Below are 25,704 nucleotides of genomic sequence, written 5' to 3'. Positions count from 1 at the left end.
TCCAACAGCCCCAGGGCGGTGGGTGAGCGATGCAAGGCTGGCTGTCCTGCAGCACAGCTCCGCTCGCCCAGGCTCCCAGGAGCACTGCCACTGCCACACCAGTTACACCCGGGCAGGGGGGACAGCTGGAGGTGACCTGCGCGGGTGGGACCCCCGTGGGCAATGCGCAGCAGGGGTGAAGGCTATGCTTCTGCAGGCTGCTGTGAGGGCTGGGGACCGCTCACGGGGCCAGTGTTACAGTTGTTCTAGAAAGCTATCTTGTCTGGAAGAAAAGATATGGGCCATGTGCTTTTCTTCAGCATAATGTCGTAGGAGGACTCAGTCCCACAATGGCTTTGAGTGAAGTTTGCACAGGGATGAGAATTAAAATGTAAGCTAAAGTTTGGTGGGTCATGTGCTTGCACTCTGCCGGCCAGTACTTTTATCTGTTTGCCTCTTTCTTCCCCTCTCAGAACAGTGTATTTCTGCTATCTTAGATCTAGCTTTTCTTGGGTTGTAGCACTTCACGGCAGCAAGAAGGTATAACTTCAGCATATTTTAGATTTTATGCCGTACTCTCTCGATCTGCCTCCTTCCCTCCTTTTGTTCTTTTCCTCTTAAGCAGCAAGGCAACAGAAACCAGACACTGAAGAAAATGAATACTGTTCCCTGACAACAAAATCTAGAGCCAACTGTTGCAGTCAGTTTTAATTTGCATTCCCTGGTGAAACCCCGAAGCTTACTGGGACATGGAAACTCACAGGCTAGAACAATTTATGATCATGCACGTAACTACTGTTGTTTTTTTACTTCTTTTTCCTTGCAATTGTTTAAAGGAAATGTTAGCAGAGATGCAGACTTCTGCCAAACCTATGTAGCTTTTAGGACACCCACGTGCAGGGTGAATTCTCAGTCCTGAGTGAGGAGAGGTGGGCACGCTTCTCATGCCCCAGCTGGAGAACAATACAGATTTAGTGCCTGTTTGCCAAGAAATCTCTCATCTCAGCCATGAGTTCCTCCACACATAAATACAGGAATCACTCTCGCCTATTCTGCCCTCACTTTTGACACAGTTAGATGATGTACTGCTAATTTTTGTTGATTATTGGTTTGCATTTTGTAGCTTAGCATTGTTTTATTAGTTTCTTTGTATTTCATTGCAGAAGAGTGAGTTTAATGATCCAAATGCATCCCTGCTCATCCAGCGCCTGACCTTCCTTTACCTACTGGGAGAGGCCATGACAAAAACACATTGTGAGTTGTACCATTCCAGCCTTTGCAATAGCTTTAGAGGGCTGAACATACTTTAATGACTGTATACAAAGACACTCAGCAGCTAAAGCATCTCTTTCTGGCAACAGAAATACTGGTTGAAAGCGTCATCTCCCTGTTCTTCAAAATTTATGACATTGTCTTTAAAACCAGCATCTTCTGCAAATGACAGGGAGGGAAAAGTGTGCTTGGGAGAGGGTATGGATGGGAGGCCAGGAAGGAGGAAGAAATAGGATTTGTCACTGTGGATTAATAAGCCAGAGAATGAATGTTTGGGCAGTAGTGCTTAACTGGAACCAGCATCAAATAGTCACTGTGAAAAACTAATAAACATTTTAGCACCCACTGGTGAGGTGCTAATGAATTTGTATGTATGTTTTTGTGTCCACATGGAGGAAGCAATCAAAGACTAAATATTAGTTAGTTAATTAATACTGTCCTGCAGGAAAGATTTTGTTCCTTTTGGCCAACTCATCAGGCAGCAAAAATTCTAAGTTCACAGTCTGATGGGCATGAGACACTTAATAAATAATAAATAAAATAATAATAAAATAGCAATAAAATAAAAGAGCAAAAATGAAAGAAAATCTACTTGTCTTCTAGACAACACTATTTTTTAAAAGAAATATATATATTCAAAATCCAGTAATGATTTTACAGCGCTTAGTAATGGAGTCAAAAACCCTTATAATTTGTGAAATATCTTGTGACTGTATTATTATTAGTCACAAGACTACAAGATATAATGGTTTCACAGGATATAATAGAAAGACTCACAAACGTTTTCATGGATTTCAACATTGTATGATTTCAGTTTTTTTAATGGGGCAAGCTGTCATTTGGGTCAACAGGTACTTAGACAATTCCTCTGTAGGCACAACATACTTACCTACATGTAACTGCAAACTTTTTTTAAGTTACAAATGCTTATCCATTGGAAAAGCAGATTACTTATTTATGTGCTTAACTACCAATCCCTTTTCCTCACTTTAGACACACAATTTTTAAAGTGTTTGTCAAAGTAACAGGCCATTGGTGTGTTACAGGAAGAAACCAAAACAGCATCCCAAAGACTTGATCTCAAGTCTGGTGTTCTCACCATTATATTCCATCTTTCCTCAGGCTTCGGATCTTTATCTTCTCTCCTTCCAGACTTGGCAGTGGAGGCATTTGGCAAAATTTTCTATACAGTTCTTGGGACAAGGAATTTGGTGTCTGAGAACCGTCTTTCCACAGTCTTGCAGCAGGGCTATGTCGTTTCACAGCAGGTATGTCTTATACGTAGAAAAATGTGTGAAAGTCCCTAAATGGAATTGGCTCTTATTAATTATTTAATTATTTGAGGACTTCGTCCCACAAATTACTCATGTGAAGAGGTTTGCCTAACCGTCTTGTACAATATCTTTCAATTTTACTTTCAACTTCAGTATCTGCAGTGATGTCTCTTCTGTTTTAAGGCTGCATAAACAACTCTCTAGTTAGCATCAAATCTGGTAATCAGTTCACAGTGTGTACAGATATCAAGACTGTCAAAACACGAGATATTTTTAAGTGTCTGATCTCCCTAATTTGTTCTGCAGAGCCAGTTTAAATACTTCTGAATGTACCATCTGAAAGACTTGGTCTTGGTGACGGTTCCCTATTGATGAAATCTCAAGCAGGAGAAAAAAAGCCGATGCTGCAGCAGAGTTCCCCAAGTGTAGTAACGGGTGAACATAAGACAAGTCAGCTGCACTGCACTTGCAGGCCAGCTGTTTCATCTGTGCTGCTGACAGCAACCAGTGCAAGACACACCACGGAAAGGTAGAAGAAATTCTACCATAAACTGTTCAGGACTATCCTGCCGTGAAGAAAACGGCGTTTTCTACCCCAGGAAACAGAACTCTTGAAAGGTACAAGCAGGAATACACCTCCAGAATGGGTGGATTGCAAGCATTTGCTGTTAGAATTCTAATGATGATGATGATGATAACGATTAACGTTCTTCAGTCCTTGGTCACCCTTACTGGTTGCTTGGCCTCAATGATACTTTATGACAAAGGGATACCTTATACAGGCTTTAGTTTTTGAAAGGTTTAAAGGTTTTTAAAGGTTTAAAGGATTTTAAAGGTTTTATTTTTGAATGTTTAAAGACAGCGCTTTCCTAACACTCAGTTTTGCCTTTGGCACCGCTCAATTCACTAGGCCTTTAGCTCTCATGTCAGGCGAAGCAGGGCTGATATGCTTTCCTAGAGATCACTGGCAGCTCTGTACATTTTATCCAGCTGATCTTTCCAGAAGAGCTTTTTTCAAAGCTCTGTTCATTCGCATTGCCTCACTTGCATGTCAGCTTCAGAAACAAACACAGGACCCTATCTGTGGGGAAGATCTTACTTCCTCTTACATTTAAGCTTTTACTGGGAAGCCTTTTGCACAGAGATGAACTGGGATCCTTTTTTAGATTGCTCTGGGTCTTAGCCCATGTCCTTGTTCAAGCCCCAGCTAAAAGTGAATTTTTACAGCTGCTTTAAGTCATTGAGAATTGAAATTTAGAAGTGAAATGCTGACACCACCTTCCCCATTACAGCATTTAGCTGCTTCTGTCGCGCTGCAATCAGCCCTGTATTGTAAGTGTCTGTGTTGTAAGCCTCTCTGATCTAAACATTTGTTAGCTTAAAATATCAAATCAATTGCAATCCATTATGCTCTGCTCAGAAAGCCCATCTGGCTCCAAAGCCACACCATGTGCTGCTGGTGCTGCGAAGCCAAAGGCCTGATCCTGCCCTTGCTTGCACTGCTCTGCACCTCCCGGAATGGCCCTGACAGGGACGAAAGGGAATGCGGCGTGGGGACTGCCTGCCGCGTGCATGGCTGCATCGGGCACTATTTCCGACTTTTTTTCCCAGTTTTGCTACTCATTATCAAGGAGGAGAAATTCAAAGTCTGAAAAAAACCCCAAAACATCAATACCAGAAAAACACCTTTGGATTTTTTCTCAAGGAGATGATTGTAACCCCATTGCTTTCCTGCTGAATCACTATTTGAGACCCTTTCAGGCATTTCTGAGATGGCTCTTTAAAACAAAACTGACTCTATAGGAGAGGAAAGTAAAATCACGCTTTTTAAAGGAAATGCCAAGAAAAAGATATAAAATATTCATCACCTAGAAGAAACATTTTTTACTGCAAACCTTTTTAGTGTCTATTGTGCTTGCAGGTGAAAATACCTGATTAAAAACCTCTAGATGAGAGTCCTGGTCTCATGGCGTGACGATGAGAGCTGCTGGGCTGAAGAAAAGACACGGGGAGCCATTTTCAGTTTACTGTTGCCTTGGACTCATGTTTTCCTCCTTCTGCTGAGCAAGACCAGCAAAAAGCCCAGTTACCCAGGAAAGCAGTTATGTTTTGTACTATATATAAGTAATAAGGATGACAAACCGCTATGATCACCCAGAGAGTAAACGCTATCATGCCACTTAGGGTCAGGACCAAGAAGATCACCAGAGCTCAATTTTTTTTTATGGCTTTGGGGCATCCTACTCATTAAGCTTCATTACCAAGAGTGACTAACCTAGGAGTTCAAAATGAACTCTCCACACCTTTCTGTGGCACGAGAGACCTGGGAAAGATCCAATTTAACTAGACGGCGCACGAACAGCTCTCTCCTATCTATCCACCTTTCCAGTGATAATGAACCACTCAATACATTTTTCCACAGAGCAGGAAAGAGAACATGAGAACACCGAAGGCGCTCGCTCAAACCTGAAAACAGCCTGAAGTTGCATAAGCTTTCCGAGGGCTTTGACGCAGGGGTGGCAGCAGATGGCTGAAGGAGGGGTACACCCCGTCGTTCGCTTGCCCCGGTGACGGGGACGACAGCACGGCTCACGAAGCAGCCCCTGAGCTACCGCAGATTTTAGCACAGCATAAAACAAGTCAGCTGAGATGGGGGTTAGTTGATTTAATTTCGCAGACTGAAAACTGCAGCGCATCGGGAGGGTTTTCGTGAGTCATTCGGTTGTCCCCACCGCCGGGGACACGGCAGCAGCCTTGCTCAGAGCGATATGGCAGCTGGCAGAAGGGGCTCACTGCTGCTGCTGATCTCTGTTGCACGTGAGTCCCGAAAACCCCGCGGCCCCAGTGCCCAGCACCAGCAGGATGCTCCCCATCAGTCCCTTGGCCGCTCTCTGACGCTGCCACAGCGTTGCTGGGTCCTCCTGGCGACACTAGGTGGGTGCTCCAGGAGGGTGCTGCTGCCAGAGCTACTGCAAAACCCTGTGACAGTCCCGGATGGCTGCTGGAGGGTGACAGGGAGGACGATTTGTGGCTGTGCCAGGAAAGCCACAGCGCGAGACGAGTCAGTTCATGCTTTTGACTCAATTATGCGAGAACGGAAGAATTCCTCTGCACCTCGAAATGTCCACAGGGTGGGAAAGAGCATGCAGACACCGTGTCTATTAATGTAACGGACTGGGATCAATAGTGATTCAGTAGCATCACATCATGAGATTCTTCCTGCCCAGGCTATTTAACTCACGAGAGCACGCTGGCCATCCATGCGCAAAAGATACGCTAAATGCCCCAATCAAAACGAAAACCAGAAATCCTCTCTTCAACACAAAAGCCATTAGCAACTTGTTTTTAAATTGTATTCATTATCTACAGAGATCAGAATATAGTTTACCGCTTTATTAACTGACACACTACAAGAAATAACACCCACAGGAAAAAAAAAAATAGGATTTGAAATGTATTTTCATTATAATTTAGTTAGGGAAACCGAAAACTAATAAAATACATTTAATAGGTTTCTATCCCCATTAGGTTAGTTACAATGCCAAGCCTAACACAAAAGAGAGCTATTTAATACCTTTTTGTAAAACAATGGTCCTGTAAAGCCCAGCCCAGTGAATAGTCTTTATTCACGAACGCAGTTCCACTGACTCCACTGAGCAGGTGCCTGCAGGGGTGACCCTCCTAGGCCAGACTGGACCTCGCTGGAGCACTGGGCTATTCATTGAGACTTGCAAAACTCTGAGCACAAAGCAAGAATGCAATGGGTTTGGTTTGTATTTGCAGTTCGATACCCACCTAGTGCATGCACAACAGAAAAATACCAATATTTATAAAATAATTTACTGGAACTAATGTCCATAGGTGATTTCATCATCTGTAATATATCCTCTATACAACTAAACTTGAACTTCATGCAAGACACATTCTAAAGCATGCACTCCTACTTTGAGCTGCAGCTTCCAGCTAAAAGCACTCTCAACAGAAAGGATTACTTTTATGGTAAATTTTGGCAAAAAAAAAAAAGTAATTTTGCAGATAGGCCAAAAGGTGCATGATGAGTAAAGGAAGGGACATATCATGCACTAACAAAGAAAATAGCTGAGAAAATTTCAGACCTATGTATTTGGAGTAAAGCTGGACATGTACATTAGCTCCCCGAGCGAAGCTTTAAAGGCCACTGCACGATGAAGAATTCACATTAATTCTTTTCTTTGCAGTATTGTGCAGTCTTTGGGTGAGATATAATCACGACTGAAATTTCTCACTCCTATATTAGACACCAGAAAGCTTTTTCTGTGCCAAGCATGCATCACTTCTTTCCCACCCCTGAACAAAAGTATCAGTCATAGAAAACACAGTAACCCAAAACGAAACTAGGACTTTGTTCATTGGCAAATGTGCTTTTAGCACAACAAAAAGGGAGCAGAAGGATATGCCAGTAACTTTCTGACATTCCCCAACAGATAAAATTCAGTGTGTAGGCAATATATCACGCTCACAGAAACTAAAGGCACTACTCTGCGTCTCAGGCTGTCTTTACCACTATGTATATATTAGCAGCTCTGTGGAGCCACTATTAAATTTAAAACCTGTAGATAACCTGAAAGTAATTTGGGGCTTTTTTTTTTTTTTTTGCTATTCCCCTCAGCAGTAAGGAAATTTTCTTCACACTGCCTCCAGGCTCATACTGATCTTAACGCCTGGACCCCTCTGAGGGGAGCAGCTGAGGTGCTGGAGGGCAGGGCTGCCCTGCCGAGGGGTCTCAGCAGGCTGAGAGGAGCAGCAAAAAGACTTACAAAGGCAAAAGAAAACTCGTGCATGTCCATATCATGCCGAGTCCAGGAAAGACTTGGACAAACTGGAGCGAGGCCAGTGGAGGGCCACCAAGATGGTTAAGGGCTGTACGAGCTGGGTTTGTGTAGTCTGGAGAGAGGGCTGGTAGAGGGGGGTGTGAAGCAAGGGGAGAGATCTAATTGTCATTTTCTCCTGCCTAAAAGGGGAATTATAGAGAAAACACAGATAAACCTTTCTTAGAGGCGCACAGTGAAAGGACAGAGGCCATAGTCACAAAGGGCAGCACAGAAAGTTCTGATTTGCCGTAAGAAAAGACATTTTCACCAGGGCGGTGAGCACTGGTTCAGTTCACCCCGAGAGGCTGTGGGATCTCCATCCACAGAAGTACACGAAACTCAAAGAGACATGGCCCTAAGGGATCTGATCTGCCTTTGAACACGGCCCTGCTTCAAGGCAGGGTTTGCACTAGATGATATCCTGAAGACTCTCCAACCTAACTTACTTTTTCATTCTGTGAAAGTTAAGAAATGGTATCTCTCAATCTGTGGGAGCTGGAAATGCCACCCACAGGTGAGATTACCAGCTTGGTACTGGGACAAGCTGCATCAAAACCCCCTGAGAAACCAATTGTGAAATCATATTCACATGCAAACAGAAGTTTATAAAAACACTTAGAATTCTTCCCTTTCAGACTGGCACAATACTTTTAAGGTACTACAAAATATGTGCCTAAAGTTGGGCTCACATATGTAAACACAGGACAAGATTTTTCAAAATTTAGCAACGGAGGCACCCACCTATTATCTTTGGTGATCAGCTGATTCATTGAGGCCTTTCAAAAGGATTTTGTAGCCTAACTGGAGACAACTATATCTGCAAATATAGCTAGGCTATCTAATCTGGCCAGAAGAAGACAAAAAGAGTAGCAGTAAATGTATACTAAATCTTCTTAATGCTGTTTTTAATAACTTTTTTCTATTCAAATGACACATGCAGTTTTCTTGTATGTTTTGAAGCCTTACTGCCATTCATTTGGAATGACCTGCACAGTATATTAATTTTTCCTGTGATTTAATGAGTGGCAAAAAATGGGCAAGCTCCACAAATGTTATTTTTTGCATTACATCACAAACTCATATTGATGTGTCTATACAGTGCTATGTGATCCTGCGGTCTTTTTATGACCGGTTAATAGGAACTAAACAAAGATAAAGATATCAGCACAAACTCAGTAAAAGAGAGTCAACAGAACATATTATTTGGGAAAAGATGTTGGAGGCAGTTCCACTCTTGCTCCTGATGTTGCTAGAGGAATTAGGTTTTTCTACTGTGCTTAAACAGAAAGAAGAAAAATGCTCACTAGTATCTTCTCTGGTCGACTTTGAGAGGTTGAGGTCCTGTACACTGGGTTTGTTATGGGTGTGCTAAGAAACACCACCATCAGTCCACCAACTCCCTATCTGCCTGACAAGACGTGCCACACCGTGTATGTTACCTCTTTTATACCCACTAGTTGTACTGACGTATCGTACCTACAGACAGACGAAGGGACAGGGACAGGACATCTGGAAACGCAGGAAATAAAGTCATGGGTGCAGGACATAAAGCACTATCTGGTTACAAAGAGAACTATGGGGTTACAGAAACATCAGGGACTCGTAATCACTCCCTGGGCATCACTGGAAGGGAGCTGGTCACCAAAAAAAGATGTAAATAAAGGTAAAAGCGGTGCGTATGATTGGAACGACAGACTGATGTTTCAGAACGGGATCCCCGATAAAACACACTCTGTTTGCATACAAAATTACTTTGGGGAAAGGTAGTGGGCAGTTGTTAAGAGTCTGCTGTAGAATTCCAGAGTTAAATTTGGATATGGATAGAGATGTTCAAACCGTTATTACAGGGAGAAATTCTGCGGAGATTTGCCTCATTATGGCAACTGCGATTTCTCAAATACAGAGTGGAGGACAAATGCTACTGAAGGCAGCCCAATTCCAGAGTGTGACAACTGACAGATTTTCTGACAGAAAGCAGAGAGCCTTCTTTCTAAACTTAGTTACAGAAAGTATTGAGGTTGTTGTAGGACAGCTACTTGTAAAAAATAGCATCGGATCACACGAATGGTGGTTTAATTTAAATAAAATAGAGGGATAAACAAAAACAGGTCTGTTAGTAAGTCTGTCTATCAGAATTTTAAAGAAATGGGTGAAGGCAGCAGAGGTTAATTGTTTGGGGACTTCTCAGTGGAGGAGACTTGGATTTTCTTTAAGGCAGAAGAATTTCCAGAGCTTTTAAACCCTGCAAAGCAAAAAACTTCTGGAAAAAGCCTCATAACCCAGCTGTATGCAAACCCACCTCAAAAAATGGTGCCTAGATGGAAGTGCAAAAAGGATGAGCGGCAATAAAGGCTGTACCTTATGGGTCAATTTTCAATATGGACTCTTGAAACGAAGGCTCAAAGTCAGAGCCAGCTGATAGGAAACGAGAACAGAAAGGAAATCTGCATTACTGCAGATGGAAGCAAAACTCGAAGCTCCTTGTTTTCACCCAGTGCAACCAGGAAAACCTCGGTTTGAGGATTCAAAAGAAGCTGGCGTATGAAATCCTGCTGTGGGTGAGAAGCATCTTAAGTAAGTCTCTCCACTCAGCACCGGAAAAGAGGCAATCTGCTGCATTTCACACGTACCTGGCTAAAACAGGCCCACAATGTAGGCTTCAGTACAATACACAGCTTTAGAGCAGCTTTTAAAGCAAAAACTAACTGAAACTGAAGGCAAACATAAAAGAAGATGAAAAATAACTGATAGTTGCACAAAAAAGGAGACCATGAGAGAGCCACAGAATCTAGGCTAACTTGGTATCTTTCTTGTATAATCCCTTTCTCAACAAATAAAACGTGGCAGATCTAATCTATCAAAACTTTGGCAGAATGGGGACTACCATACTAATGGGCAAGTACTGGTGAAGCTTGAGAAGATGGGGCTTAGCAAAAGACAGCTGAGGCAGATAAAGGAACTAGTTAAAGAAAGATACTGCAGGATTATGTTGAAACTGAAAATTCTTGGGCCGGAGTAGGACTACTATTACCTTTTTCAGTACTGATTACCTTTGGAACTAATCTTGTCTGCATATTTCTCTTAATCATCTTGGTTTTAAACAGTAATATACTAATAAGGTTTTGGGAGATGTTATCAACATAGAAAAGGAGGGTAATATGTGGAAAAATCAGGAGTACCTCGCAGGCTGGAAAAGTAGAAATGAGATGAAATTTCATTACATGCATTTAGCTGGTAATTGTTTTTTATAATGTAATTGACGCCTCATCAGAGTGACATGACACCAGAAGAGCCTGTGTGTTTTACAGGATCGTGACATAACTGGGATTAACCAACGCAACACCTGAGTCAACAGGGAACTACTTTCCTAGATCACACCTAGTGAGCTATTGCCATGAGAAATGAGAGCTCTGGAGAAATGTGATCTGGAGTACTCTGTACGGTCTTGGTCATCCATATTCACCAAAGATGAATTTAGACTGGAACAGACGAAGGGGAAGTCTATGAAGATAATCAAGAGAATGCAGAACCTCTCATGAGATGAGAGAATGAGCAGCAGGAGGAATGATTCTTACTTTCCCATCAGTGTCTCTTATTCCCTTATCCCATCTGTCTGCCACAATAGTCCCACTGGGCAGGGGAGAGCAATGCAATGCCTTGTCTGGAAGGATGCATATGTGGACTGGCTGGTGGCTGGTGCCTAACAAAAAGATAACGGTTCAAGTCTGCCTGCTTTTCCCTTCTCATTTGTCATTTTTTTCCTCTGACTTGGCTGCTGTTTTCAAAACATTTAAAGAAACATAATTTTTTATATCTGACTGAAACAGTGTTCTTAGAAGTCAGGACTGAAGGACAGAAATGGACTATATAATCACACGAACCTCATCTCCTTAGGGAACAAGTGTAAAAAGAGGGATGGCACAGGAATAAATAGAGACAGACTGCTGATGAAATTAAAAAGGCAGGACAGCAGCAGCAGGTCTCTATCAATCAGAGAATTAAACTTCCAACTGGTATATTAGATAGAAAGGGTATAACTAGTTTTAAGATCGTAATCAGGTTATGGAATGGATTACATGACATGATTGCCTTCAGGAAGTCCTCTCCTGTCCTATCAGAAACAAGGGTGTACTAATATGATGGCTCTGTCCTAATGAGTGCAAGATAACATTTTACCATTTACAAAGGGGCCTACAGATCAGTTTAAAAGCAATTTGCAGAAGACACACTTACTCCACAGTGTATCACATTTGTTCATCCTTGTCTCTGAAAATCTCTTCTGCCAAGCTGCAGGCAGAATCTGTGACTACCGCTTGCTCTGCTTGCTCTCTGGAAAGGCTGGGTGCTGGACTGCAGTGGAGCAGAACCTCGACAGCACAGAGAAAAGCAGTGGCAGCTTGCCCAGAACTCAAGTGCTGCACCTTATTTCCATACAAATATACATTGACTTGTGTAAGATTTTCCATCAGAATTCTTTTTTTTTTTTTTTTTTTTTTTTTTAAATTTAAAGACCACTGCAAACGCAGGCAGCACTTTACAGAGCAATCCGAAATTGCTGTGACGGTAACAAAAAAAGAAATGCCATGCGTTGTCCTCACAAAAAATTGTAAAGACTTCAATGAATTTCAGTTTATTGCTCTGATATGAAAAGAGATTCTGATGCACGAGGATGAGCTTTGCCAGAGGGTATTTTAATGAACTAGCTAACACATAAATTTCCTTCTGCCAGCTAAAGTTGTGACCTATCAGCCATGTCATAAACTGCTAGCAAGTCTCTGACCTTCTTGTTCAGCTCGGGCAAGAACAGAGATTTGTTTGGAGTAGAAGGACGGGAGAGTGATGCTTGGCGGCACTGTGAGCTCTGGTACGCTGGCTGCGGTGTCAGCGCATGAACAGTGGAGGAGTTTCCACCAGCGCTGGTAGAAAATGGGAAAACGGTTGGCCAGGGAGATTTCATGGTAGGGCAGCTTCAGTAGAATCTAGCAGCTCTACAGGAGGGCGGCGCGTTCAATGAAACTTGAGGAATTTAGAAATTGTTCTGAACTTCTCATTTTGCTTCTGCACTACTGTCAGTCTACATTACGAACTGCGGCTTTATATGATATAAACTTTGATTAGACTTTGATTAAACTTTGATAGAGACTTTGATTAATAGTACTGTATGCAGAAGCCAGAACAAACCCCCCCAGGGGCTGATGAAGAAAAAAATGTCAAGTGCTGACTAGCCAGCATAATATCCAGTAAACAGGAATGAGAAGCTAATCTATAATTTAAACAATGTGTTAATTAATATAGCATAAATAACAAAACCTGTGGTAAATCCAGGGAGTAATCTTGTCTATCTGCTCATCTAGAAGGAGCTAGAACACCATGCCCTTGAGTAAGACAACAGTAACTGTATGCTAACGGAGTCTTTTTCCAATCAGATGACCAGCAGGACTTTTTGCTTGCTGGTTTTTACTAATTTTAAGATGGGAAGTCTTTCTAAAATCAAACAGCATAGTGGGAAAATCGAAGGAAGTAAAGGACAGTGCCAAGGGATGACTGCCAGACTGCGGGTGCGATGCCAAGAGGTGCCACAGGAAGAGACAGCCCTGACCTTCCCTACCCACCCTGATGCTGTGTCCCCCCTGCCTCCCCAGGGCCGGCACTACCAGTTGTGTGACACCCCCTTGCCCCAGGGAGTCCAACTGGAGCCCGTTGACCCTCAACCAAGTTAGCAATGGGGAAAATAAAAGTGCTCAAGGGACCCAGCGGGCAGCCACGAGAATGCCAGTGATGTGATGGGAACACGCAGCTTGGGTGAGGTGCTGGCAGGAATTTCCATGATTAAACCAGAGATTTTCAGGGGCAGCCTGCAGGTAGGTTGGCTTCAAGTGACTGCAGAATAAGTCCCCTGAGCCGATTTGCCAGTCCAGGTCTGTCTATCACTTTGTCAGTCCTAAGACCTGTCAAGCCAGCCCAGTAAATGTAGTGAGATGTGGCCATGATGCTGGATGTCCAGAGACCCAACCAGGGAAGAGTCTTGTAGCCTTTACACTGATCTCACTGTGTCACCAAATCTGCTTAACCCTTAGTCTGTGGCAGTTTATTGTGGAAGTGTGTTTTCATAGCAAAGACTGTGAAACCTGTTTACTAAATGGCTTGAAGGGTGGAGGCATATTTAAGGGAATTACGTGCAGCCTTCTGGATTTATTGTGGTAATCCAATAATCCAATCACTTTCAACTCTGGTATTTTGGTTCCACGTGACTCTGAGGTAGATCCAGTGCAGGACCTGGCTGCGCAGCCCTGGGAGCAGAACTGAAAACAGGGGGTGAAGGGCCCATGTCCCCGAGGAGTTTCAGGTGGTAGGTGTATGTAGGCCAGCACTGGGATCAGTTAGCCCACCCTGGCCTCCAGGCTACTGCTGTTAGACCATTTCTGGTAGCTGAACTAAGCTCACCCGCAGAAGGTTCAGACACTTCTGTCCACATGTATGCGCTTATGCGAACAGATGGATATAGGGTGAGCACCAGTGGACCTTCTGCCATTGCTCCCCCCATATGCAGAGCTGCCCCATTCCTCATAGAGTTCCCACCTAGAAGAGGCCTGGTGAAGCCAGTGACCCCCACCATGAAGCTGCTTAGGACATGATTTTTCTACGGAGTAACTAGGAGAGAGGATTAAAACCAACCAAACAAAAGCAATGCAGTTTGGAGGTGCAGCTGGCTCTGCAGAGAAGTTGCTGTGGGAGTTCTGCGCTCAAAGGACGTGAAGGGAAAGGAATTGAAACAGACTCCCACGAGGAAAAGACTGAGGAATTACTTATCTTCAAGGCACATCTGTCTGTTAAGAGAGTGGGTATTTCTCCAAACCTAAAGGAACCACCAGGGTGGAAAAGGTGGAGGTAACAGGGGGATTAGCATAGCTCCAGCTTAGTCCAGCGTCATACTGAAGTTGTTTGTCTTCTTGAGGAATTAGCACTGAGAAATCATCAGCTTCCCCCATAAGCGGTTTCACTCCTTCCGCTCTGGGAGAGATCTGGCTGCTTGTTGTAGGCAGGTGAAGAAAGATCATTGCCTCTAATTGTGCCCGTTTCGACCAAATCTTAAAGAAGAATCAGATTTTTAGATAGTAATTTAGATACTGGTTTATCGAGACTCAGACTTCGCTGGGTGCCAGCGCAGAAGAGCGATGCCACTCCACAGGGACTGTCCATGGCCTCCCGCGCCAGCAACGCTCCGCTGCAGCAGGCACAGTACACCAGTACACAACCCCTGCCAGACGTTTACTTTGCAGGTTTTTAGTTCGTGCTTGGGGAGCCCAGGCAAGCGCTAAAGGATCCTTGTGGCGCATCCTGTGGGCTTTTGAAGGGGCCCTCACTGCAGCGGATGGAACACTGACACGGAAGGGTTTGCACACATCGCGCAGTATTTTTCTTGACCGTCATAAGGATGTCTGTACGTGCCTGTATGATTTCATACCTTGATTAGCAGGGCTTAGGGACTGAAATAAGAAATAATCCACACCTAGCCAACACCCATTATAAAATGGAGAATCTTCAATCACACTGACAGCATTCTCCTGTTGGGAATGATGCTGTTTTGGTGCATTTGGAATGGAAAAGATACAATTTCATGAATAATTTTAACAGTTTTTCTTGCAGGCATTAATGGCTTCATATTAGAAATACCCTGCTTATAGACCAAGACATTTCCAGTATCATTCATTTCCCATGCCAAATTTGTGGTCTGTGTGATGGAAGTATACTTTTAAGAACGTGGACCAGCGATGGCACTTATCCATTGTCCTGATAACTTTGTCCTGCGGGACAGAGAACTGAAGTACAATAAAAAAACCAAGTAGCATTCTCTAAATAAAGGAAATCAATCAAACACTCTGTTTATTGATCCATGTTAGAAATCTCTGTAACAGGCTCAGTGAGCGGACAACTAGCTGAAGCACATACCTCATGGCTGGGCCTTTTAAAACGCCCAGTTGTATAGCATGGTAACACTGACAGAAATTACGCTCCCCTTATGCGGCCTCACAGCAAATCTACCGTCCTATAGTGCAATGCATTATCCTTAACATTTCTTTAAAAAAGGAGCAAGAAGAGAAAAAAGGATTTTCACAGCTGGCAATGTACTACAACATATTAGCTTTCATCAGGGGAATATAATGGTACTACTGTTTAAGAAAATGCTACAACCTTGTTTAATTTTCTTAGATTTTTTTAAATGGAGCCTTTTCTCCCTGGAAGATGGAATAAAATGGGGGAAGAGAGGATACGTAAATATTTTCAGCCTTCTCAGCTGAAATCCATAATTATAGTTTTATTCCTTTCTGGTTTCTGATACATAGATTCCACAGAGCTGATTGCAGGCTTCAGGAACCACTTTTGCCTTTTAAATTGAAGCATTTCAGGTTTCCTCTAATTAACAACCACTTGCAGAGCACATCACAGGCTTAGTGCCTACTCACCAGCCACATTTCTCATAGACAGATCTGTTATTGCACTAAAATGAGGGCAAGAGGCCTTCTGTATTAATAGTTTATGAAGACAGCTAAATTACAGCTGACCATACGGTATTCTGGCTATGTTCTTCTCCTAAGCCTCTCTCTGGAGTCTTTTTCTGGGGGGACAAAGCTTCTTGAAGTGGTAATACCTTCTCCTGAATGATAACAGTTTGGACTGGTTGGTGTGGGGCAGCACCATTTTGAGAAATAGCTGTAGGAAGTGCTTAGGCAACCTTGCTTGTACAGAGCACCAACTAATTAAAATAGAAACTTTGGTTTTCTTTTCCCCTTAAGGTGACAGAGTTTTAGATCTAAAGAAACAAAACCCCCAAAAACAGAGGAAGCAGGACAGCTGTTATTAGACATCAGTTCAAAGGGGAGGTAAATGAAAAAGTCTCTGATTTATCCACAGGAAACTACCGGGGATCAAGGTCTTCACACAGTTACCAACTTTGTTCCCAGCCCTTTTTCACCCCATCAGTCTCACTCTGTGTTACTCATAATGAGCTAACTAGACCTAGAGCTTCTTGGAGGAAGGTGCTGTCCCAGTTTTACCTTGTACGGTGGCAAGCACAGGAGTTGTTTCTTAAAAATAAATGTCAAAACCTCTGCATTTCCTTCCTCCCTCTATCCCTTTGCTCCTTCTCCCTTCAATCCTCATTGCCTCATGACGTTTGTGTCACCTTCTGGATCCCAAGTTCTCATTCACCTCATTCCTTTGCCAATAATTTCTGCCCAGGTGCAGCCATAAGGCAAAACAACGGTGCAACATGAAAGGAAAGCTGTCAGGCAACCCAAAGCAGCATCAACAAAGCAGTAGAGAAGGAGATATTCTTGTATCTGTATTTCTGACTGACAAACCCTATGGCAGGACATATGCACGCATTTACCATTTTAAAGAAGAAATCAGGCTTGCTGAAAGCATCAACCTTAGAAGGAAACCCAGAGCTTGAAAGAATGAATATTGTTGTAATGCTCAGGAGCTGACTTGTATTATTACAGATAAACATGGCTGAGAACTGATGGACATGTATTCCATAGACACTGGCATTTTCTTCACAGAAAAGCTGTTTTCTGCTGTGTTGTTTTCTGTCTTGCATAATGCCATATGAACCTCATTACTGCAGTTTGGAGGGTTTTGAACATTCACAGAAAGAAGCACAGGGAGAAGAGCAATAGTCTGATTGATGCAATTTTCACACTGGCCCAGTGGATAATCAGAAGAGCTCTTCTATTACAAGGACATGCAGAAAGCAAAACATTATAAATCCTACCCACAACCCAGCGCCTATGAGAAAGACTAAAAAAACTCCAACAACACCGGCTTTCTTGACAGTCATTGTTAGCAGCTTAATAGCAGCTAGCAGGCAAGATCTGCTCTTATGCCAGGAGTACAAGGCACGCAGCAGTTTGAAAGAAGGGTAGATATGTATGTATAGAAATTACATCTCCCTAAAATGATAAAAAACAAATAGATTAAATGAACCCCTACCTTGGAGAGCCTGGAGTGTACGAGTCTGTACAACAATACAGAGCTGCAGGACCAGCTGTGGTGCACTTTCCAGAAACGTGGCTAGCAAATGCAGCATACTCACATCTGCATACTCATACACCATTTTCCAATAAAACCGCCATCTGTCATTCTCTCCACTCCGTCGGCTCCGGATACCCAAGTATATTGTGTGGAAATACCTAGAAATAAAAGACCAATGTTATAGAAATGTAGAACAGTATTTTACAGGTAATACATCTGCTTGAAAATAGCCAACCTTTTTTTTCCACCGTACTTCAAAATAATGAACATTTATTTGAAAGAATTATCGTACTGCAATTTATAATAGTTGATGTGTTAAGAGCAAACTACACTGAAGACACAACTTGGCTTCATAAAACCATTTACAAAGCTTAGCATTGTCTTATTTGTTAAACAGGACTCCTTTCAAGGACCCAGTTTTCTGAACTGAAATATAAGGGGGATGTGCTGATTATACGGTCGCCCTTGGAGTTTTTTCAAATAACGGGGGGAAAAGAGCTGATTCTGCAATGGTCTCTACTGAGAACCTGCAAAGAACTGATCTCCTTTCTGCGTGGCTCTCTATGGACTTGGAAGAGCTTGGAAGACCTTGGAAGACTTGCAAGCCTGGGGTGGTCTTAGCTTGGGGCTCTGCTCTGGCTGAGCTCATTGTCCTGCTTTTCCACCTAATGCATTGAATATTCCAGATGCTGCCAAATATATAGTGCCTTTTCTCATCGTTTGATTATTTTAGGAGGAGAGAAGCTGTAGCTGTGTGTTCCTATTTTAGGCAGAGCGGAGATGTGGCTGTGGGTTCCCTTGGTGATCAGAAGTGACTCACTACGATAGCTCCCCTGCAGCAGCAGCACGGAGAAGCAGGAGCCAGGAGCCCAACAGGCTGCTGCTGCTGGCAGCAGTAACCAGTAGACAGATGAGATGAGTGACGGCCCAAAAGCACGTGTCAGCTCCGGTGGCCTGTGCAAGCCTGGGAGGAAAACCACCTGGTGACCAGCCACTTAAATGGATTTCAATGGGTGCAGGAGCGACGTATGGTTTGGAAAGCAAGGGGGATGTCCTCTGATGGCCAGGCCACCTGGCTGCTGTGATGCTTTCTGTGACCCCTGCAGAGCTTGCAGCGGTCTCCCACGACACACCTGTGTCACAGCACAACGGCCTCTCTAGGTGGCCTTTGATCTGCTCCGTTACTCTGATCTGCTCTCTGTTATTCTGCATCAGAAAGTCTAGGCTTCCACTTTGCTCCTACAATTCCAGTTCAAAACTAACTAAGGCTGGCTGAAAAAACAGACTGACTTAATGAAAAATTATGAAAATTAAGATATTGTCTTGTATCAGGGTGTAAACATCTTCCTGGAATGCCCTGTTGGGCTACTAGCTGATGTGGATTTCTGTTTCTCTTCTTTTTGGATGTACCTTTCACATCCTGGTCCTGAAAGCATTTCCTTATGATCTTTTTAATATGTTTTCACAGCACCTTTTTTTTTTTTAAGTGGTATTATATTTTCTAATAAGAAAAATTTTAGTAAATTTTAATCACTTCCAGTATGAATTGTTTTAACTGGGTAAGATAAAACATCTCAGTATTTCTCCTCCTTTTCACAAGTTCTTGTCTTAAAACCCTTTTCATAACTGGTAGAGCATGGTGAATCGTGGAACCTTTTAGAGGCTGCACGCAACCTTTCACCCCTCTTCTGTTCAGTTGTAACTCTGGAGAGATCTTCTGCCGATGAGAAGATTTTTGGCCTCTGACTGGCAAACAGCCCAAGACTCAGTTGCCTCCTTGCAGAATGACCGCTGTGCTTGTACCCAATGAACTCTTGTACCAAATAAACCCTTGTACGCAGTAAACCCTTGTACCCAGTGAACCCTTGTACCCAACACACACGTCACCGCAGAGCAACAGCTTCACTCAGGAACACGCGTCAACACAAAACTAGGGAGGAGCACAGAGAAACAGCTGAGAAGCCAGATCGGAGCCTGCAGCATTTCTCTTGACAATGCACACCACAGCAATATAAAAGGAAAACACATTAAATCCACATTTAAATTAAAATCACACCAGGTGGCTTTGAATTTTATCAAAGTCCCATGTGGGAGTGAGGCAGCAATGAAGCACTCAGAGACTGAGACCACAGAGGTACAATAAACAAGGCACCAACACTGAGCAGGTCTAGATGGGTCAGAGTATGCTGGGATAACAGGGGCTCTCTGGTGTCCTCAGGGTTAGGTAAAGGGAAATGGCCTGCTGCCCAGATCCGAGGGAAGCCACTGAGCTGGAAAGGCGCCTTTCGCTGCGCAGCTCTGCTAACGGGGTCCGTCGGACCCCCAGGTCCTCCGTCACAATCGGTTTCACTGTTCCTAGACCTCTCACTAGTGCCCTGCAGCACGACACGGCCAGCTAAGACTTGGATTCCCTTCTGCTCTTTGGTGTTCGGGTGGGGTTGGTTTGGCCTGCCCCAGCGAATACAGGACCTGGGAATACTGCACGTAGGGGCAGCACCTTCAGCATCCTTCTGCCATGTCACTAACCCTGGCTCTAAATACCTAAAGTAGCTTTGGCTGCCAAGGGTTGTGCCAGGAGGCTCTAGCTCTGCCAGCGGAGCCATCTGCAACTTCAGTTCTACAGCATTTGTGCAAAAAAATACTCTTCCTATTATGAAAACGACGTGCTGTGCCAGGCAACGTCCCCGAGGGTTCTTTACCTGCTCTGCAGAGTGGTTGTGCATGGCAAATATGTTGTGATTAATGAACCCTTATGGAAATATTTCCTCTCCCATTGCACTTTATTGTGAAACACTGGCAGTGAGTTATTAGGGACTGGGGAATCATTGCTCTTTGTCTACTTAGCTCTCTGCAATTTAGACACAAGAGGCAGAGGAGGAAGACACTTTCTCTTTTTACACACCGGGGACCAAATTTCAGCCTAGGGTTATATTTTTTTTCTGTCCTATCAATTTTTGGCCAAATTAATTGCAAGCTGAAATGAGCATTTACACACATAATCACTGTCACTGATTTATAGGCACAATCAGGTGATTAGACAGCTAAACATTCTCATTTGCATCCACAATTAATTGTACCAGCAATTGATGTAAGGTGTGCAAATTAGCAGTTATTAAAGTAAAAAGATGGTCTCATAAAATGCTTCATATATCAAAGACATTTTTTTTTTTCCCATGGTGAAATAGAAAGAAGAAAAAAAGAACAGGGAGAAAGTGCTTTTCTTGTTGTGGTTTCCAAATATAGCTTAACACTGCAGTAATGACACATTCCATTTATATATATATATATATATAAACATATGCACTACGTAATTGCACCTTAGACACCCTCACTGGAGTCCTCTTGTCAGCAAATGCTACACAGACACACTCAGAGGTAGTTCCTGCCCTGAAGAGCTCTTTTATTTTGGTCTTCTGGTATCAGTTTGGTGGAAACTCATATTTTTCTGTGAATCCAGGTTGTGGCTCTTACACACAGTTATTCCAGAAAGATACAGAAGAAGGAATAACAGCTCTGCATCAGGAAATATCTTAGGTTCATTGTAGGGTAAACGGATGCCAATGAACCTGAAAGAGCAGATGTCAATGTTATTCTTTTGGTTGTGATTGCATCCAGAGGCCCCAGCTACAGCCTTGTGCAGGTGCTGTACAGCTATACAAAACCTGACTATCGATTTCCCCAAAGAGCATTTAACTGACGTGAAAAGAAATGACAAGGAGTGAAGAAGTGAGAGCGAGAGCACCACAGGAGGAAAGGAAAAAAAAAGAGGAATGGGAAGTATGGTAACAATACTGCCATCTAGCAAAGTAACTACCCCACCGAGTAAATCAAGATAGTCCATCAGTTTCTGATTTCACTAGAAAAATAAAAAACAAACAAAAACCTCCCTCCCCTCGCCCCCCCAAAATTCCACAATTTCATAGCTCTCATGTTTGTGGAGAAAAGCTTAGAAGTAACTCAGTTTCCTAAATATTTTACAGTTAGAAAACTATAAAATATACTATGAAAAAGTGATATCAAACCGTATTATTTTAAAATTACTCTTTCCTTTTTTTTTTTTTTTAAGCCAGACCACTGCTTGGGTTGTCAGCTCTGATATAAACAAGCTTACTATTCAGAATTAAGACAATGGAGTAAGTAGCAATACTTCGTGTATTGCTGATGATCACGTGGCAACATATATATCATTATTTGAGGCTTAATGTCTTTTTACCCTCTGGAGGAAGTGGGGAATGCTTCAGCATTTAATTATTTTAATTTATTTCAGTACATCACGCAGCACAGTATACAGACCATTGATAAAGCACAACCCTGAAGGATATGAATCTCAGACAAGATCACAAGTGACATTCTTTTTCCATTATATTAATGAGGGAAGGCAGTAAGGTAAAAAACAAACAGAAAAGCAGGTTAGTCCTTGAGCTGCCCACAAGAAGTGGGCAAGCCAAATAGAAGCAAAAAAACCCTCTATATTTGTAGTTGTGGAAAAAAATGTATTTCTGTTCTAGAGAAAGTGACATTCATTCTGATCAGACAGTGGCTCTCCAGTGTTTCCAAAATCAAGAGTCCTCCTTTCGCTCCAGGTTTACACGCCAACCTTGTGGATGGTCAGCACAGACTGAGATACCTGCAGTTGAAATACTTCTGGTGACACTTCAGTTACATGATTAAAGCATGCCCAATTGTACATCTAATTGAGATGTGGTAATGTAATTATATGATAATACCAAATATTTATAGGAGTGCTTTCCGAGTTTAAAGTGCTTCACAAACACTAATTGATTAACTGGGATGAATGTAAATAATCTCACAGGGTTCATTCCCCAGGAATTGGCAGCTGACCAACCTAACACCTTCCTGCAGGAGCAAGGTACAGCTTTTACCCAGCAGACTCAACTCCAGGCGAGATTTCACAAGCCCAGGATGGGGATGAGCTGCCCTTTTCTTGTGTGCAGAAAAATCTCACTCCTTTCTCCCTCATTCTTAGGAATGTGATATTCTGTCCCCAGTTTGTAGATAAAAAAACCTTCCCAGCTCTTGCTCCAGTACCAGGTAGACAACGAGGCTCCCAGAATACTTTCCAAACAGGAGGCAATTCCTCAGAGTCAGATATTCTGGAAGAGACAGCTGAGATGCCACGGGCATCTGGGCTAAAGGTTTCCAACCTGACTACAGTTCATCTACTGTTCTACAAAAGGCCTTCAGGGAATATCCTGGTATCTCCGGAATCGAAGAGGCTTCTGGCAGTGATTTCACAGAGCTTGGGTTTTTACCCAGTTTACTTCATATACCTGGGTGTCATTTATGCCCATTACCTCTCTCTACAAAAAGGTTTCAGAAGCTGCCCCGTTGCGTTTCACAGACACTATTCTTTTTAGTACAGACAGCTGAGGTTTATAATAAGCAGGACAGGGAAACCAAATCCTGATTGCTGGTGGACATGTTGTTCCCATATGTGCGGGACTGAACTTTCCCTGCTGCACATAGTTTGGCTCAGTCAACATCTTTCATGTCTTCTGAGCTTCTCTGGGCTTCCCACCCCAAAGTTTGCCGTTTGCCCTTATCTCCTTTCTTCTAGCTTCACAAATTATTGCCAATCTGCAGCTACAAACTGAGATTTTGGAGATTAGGAAGAGTTATGTTCACTTGCTCTTCATTTAGACAGCGTGCACAAGTATGTGCATATGCAAGCGCAGAGCCATATGCAAGTCCAGTCTGACTATGGCTCTGAGCACTTCTTGCTTTCACCTTAATGAAACCATCCATCTGATGGTAATATACACAGCTTTAGCAAAAAGTCATCAGTTTAGAAGTGTCAAAGACTACATTGCTACCATGTGCTTAATCTAAAAAGTCCTTAGGATGATACACATGAATGAGGGACCATTTGCATTCTTTGGAAAAATGGAAATGTTCTGATTTCATGCTTCATGTAGTCCATATTTATTACAGTTGCCTAAGTCAGTAGAGGACATTTGCTCATGTTACATCAGCTTCTGAGGCATTTGCGAGAAGATCAAAAGTCATTAATGGCTGGTTGTAGCAGTCCTAGGCGTTTATTCTGATGCCTAATTTCCCCCTGTATCAAACAGTACATTAAACAATTTAGCCATTCCATGAACAGTTGTTCTTTCTGTGTTTGAGGTGTGGAGAATAAAAATCACTACTGCAGAGCTAAAAAACAGTAGAATAAACAGCAATTCAGATAATTGGTATTTTCTTCTGTTGCTTAGTTACCAGAGAAAACTTAACTGTATTTGTATCTCAACAGTACTTGCTGTGTTAAATAACAACAGATTGTTCTATTTTGCTTCTTCTGTGTCTTTTTATTAGGTATGCCTGAATACTTAAAAAAAGAAATCTTTTAGCAGGAATACGTTACTTCCTTATCAGTATGTGCTAACGCTTATTCTTTTTGTTCTGAAGAAACAGACAAATCCCTTCAGCTTTAATTCCTTTTTCTAGGGAGGAACAAGCAGCCAAGTTTTAATTTTCCAATCAAATTATTTTATGATGGGAGCATTAAGGTTTAATGTGCAAAAGGAAACTGAAATGCATTCCGTAGCACAGCAGTGACCAAAGCTTGTCCAACCAAGCACAGTTCTGTCAATTTACCAGCAGTCAAAAGTCTGGGCTCAATTTACTTTAAATTATGAGTGCAGCATCCTCATCTGTGTCACTGAGATGAGATCCATGTGAGGACAGATCCCACTGGGGAATATTTCATCATAAGAGATGTTAAAAGACTTATTTCCAGAACATACCTCCATTACAAAGATAAAAAACAAACACCAACTTCTTGTATTTAATTTTCCCTTGCAGTATGTAAGATATCAGACAAATATCCCCTTTACTTCCTTTAATACAAAGCAAGGCACTTTATGAGTATAAACAAAATGATTACATCTGTTTCATTATGACCTATAAAGCATTCCCCAGCATCTTCCATGACTGGGTGATCCTTCCCAAACGGCTGTGAGTCGCATTACAGCAGCATTTTATGGTCATCTAAATTTTTATGGCCATCTGAATTTAGCTACTATCTGAATGCCCCAAATTTAACCAGTCACCCCCAGCACTTCCCTTCCTTTCCTGACATGGCCAACCTGTGGACTCCAAACCCCACCACCTCCCTACACCAGTGATACACGGAGGTTTGGTTTGGCACCCCTCCGGCTTTACAGCATTTTACTGTACCCCTGGAAGTTTAGCATTTATTTTAACCATTTCTGGGTCTCTGCTTTCAAAACCAGGGTATTTCCAGTACGTGCTCGCCTCCCAGGGCTACCGTCCGCCCATCGGCTCTGCGACTCCCCGTGCTGCCAGGCTGCCCCCGCCGTGTCTGCGGTGCTCGTCCTCGGGTCAGCTGCCCCCTCGGTAGCGCCAGGGCCCAGGGGCAGATGGAGCTCGGTGGCCATGGACCCATTGGGCAGGCAGCCGATGGTGTCACCGCTGGTGACAGGGACGGCTTAACTTCATCATGGGGTGTGATACAGCTCCTCAAGGTGCTGCCCCGATACTTCCCAGGAGTAAATGCACATTAGTGCATTTTTCGCATGATCAGCTATGGACTAGAATTAAAAAGGAGAATGGAGAAGCGAAATGAGAAAAAAAATAGAAATCATAGCCTGCTGCAGCTGTCTATGGCTTTGTACCCTGGAGTTTCTTCACCAGGCATTGCCACCGGTGCTGCATAACAGCTGCCCTTCCTGTGTCAGTCGGGGGACAAGGCCATTTAGACCTGTTCAGCAGCACAAATAAGAAGTTTTACTGTGCTCTCAGTCCCTGCACAGCACACCCGCGTGCTCCTGAACTACAGCCACTGCTTCAGCAAAAACCGATGAAATCGCTTCAGGCCTCAGAGAGACCTTGGTTTCCACCTGTGGGAAACAGCGGAGTTTCTTACGTACCATTGAGGCTGCAGCCCTGGAAGTGATGCCCCTGTGAGACCCGGAGGGCGAGCAGCTTCCCAAGAGAAGCTGAAGGCTTTCCCGGTGTGTTGGAAGGGTCCATACGGACCTCCTGAAGCAACAACACTCAACTGAAACTGTTAGGAAAACATGGTTTTATTGACAAATGCCAGGGCACCCCAAAGAGCTAAATTAAAATCCTGATTCACAATCTGCTGTGGGACTGTCTCCTTTTGTTTTTCTTCCCGCACCCTTACACGTTTTTCGGGGCGCCCAAATGGAAGTCTGCCTCTGTCCTATGAACAAGAGTTGAGCTGAATTTCTTCCTCCTCTTCTCCTCCCTTCCTCTCCATGCCATATTTTCATTTGCTTCTAAGCCTGTCT

General features: G+C 43.1%; 1 protein-coding gene across 1 annotated transcript in view; it reads right to left on the bottom strand.

The window, feature by feature from the left end:
- Positions 1–25,704, bottom strand: part of XKR4 (XK related 4) — a 211,329-nt gene that overhangs the window by 53,054 nt on the left and 132,571 nt on the right. Inside the window, exon 2 of the mRNA XM_086472713.1 lies at positions 17,369–17,568. Coding sequence (XP_086328839.1) covers positions 17,369–17,568 — 200 coding nt within the window. The remainder of the gene's footprint in view (positions 1–17,368; positions 17,569–25,704) is intronic.

Source organism: Leptosomus discolor, chromosome 13 (genome assembly GCF_034619465.1).
Source record: "Leptosomus discolor isolate bLepDis1 chromosome 13, bLepDis1.hap2, whole genome shotgun sequence".
Taxonomy (NCBI): domain Eukaryota; kingdom Metazoa; phylum Chordata; class Aves; order Leptosomiformes; family Leptosomidae; genus Leptosomus; species Leptosomus discolor.
This window is presented reverse-complemented; position numbering and strand designations above follow the sequence as displayed.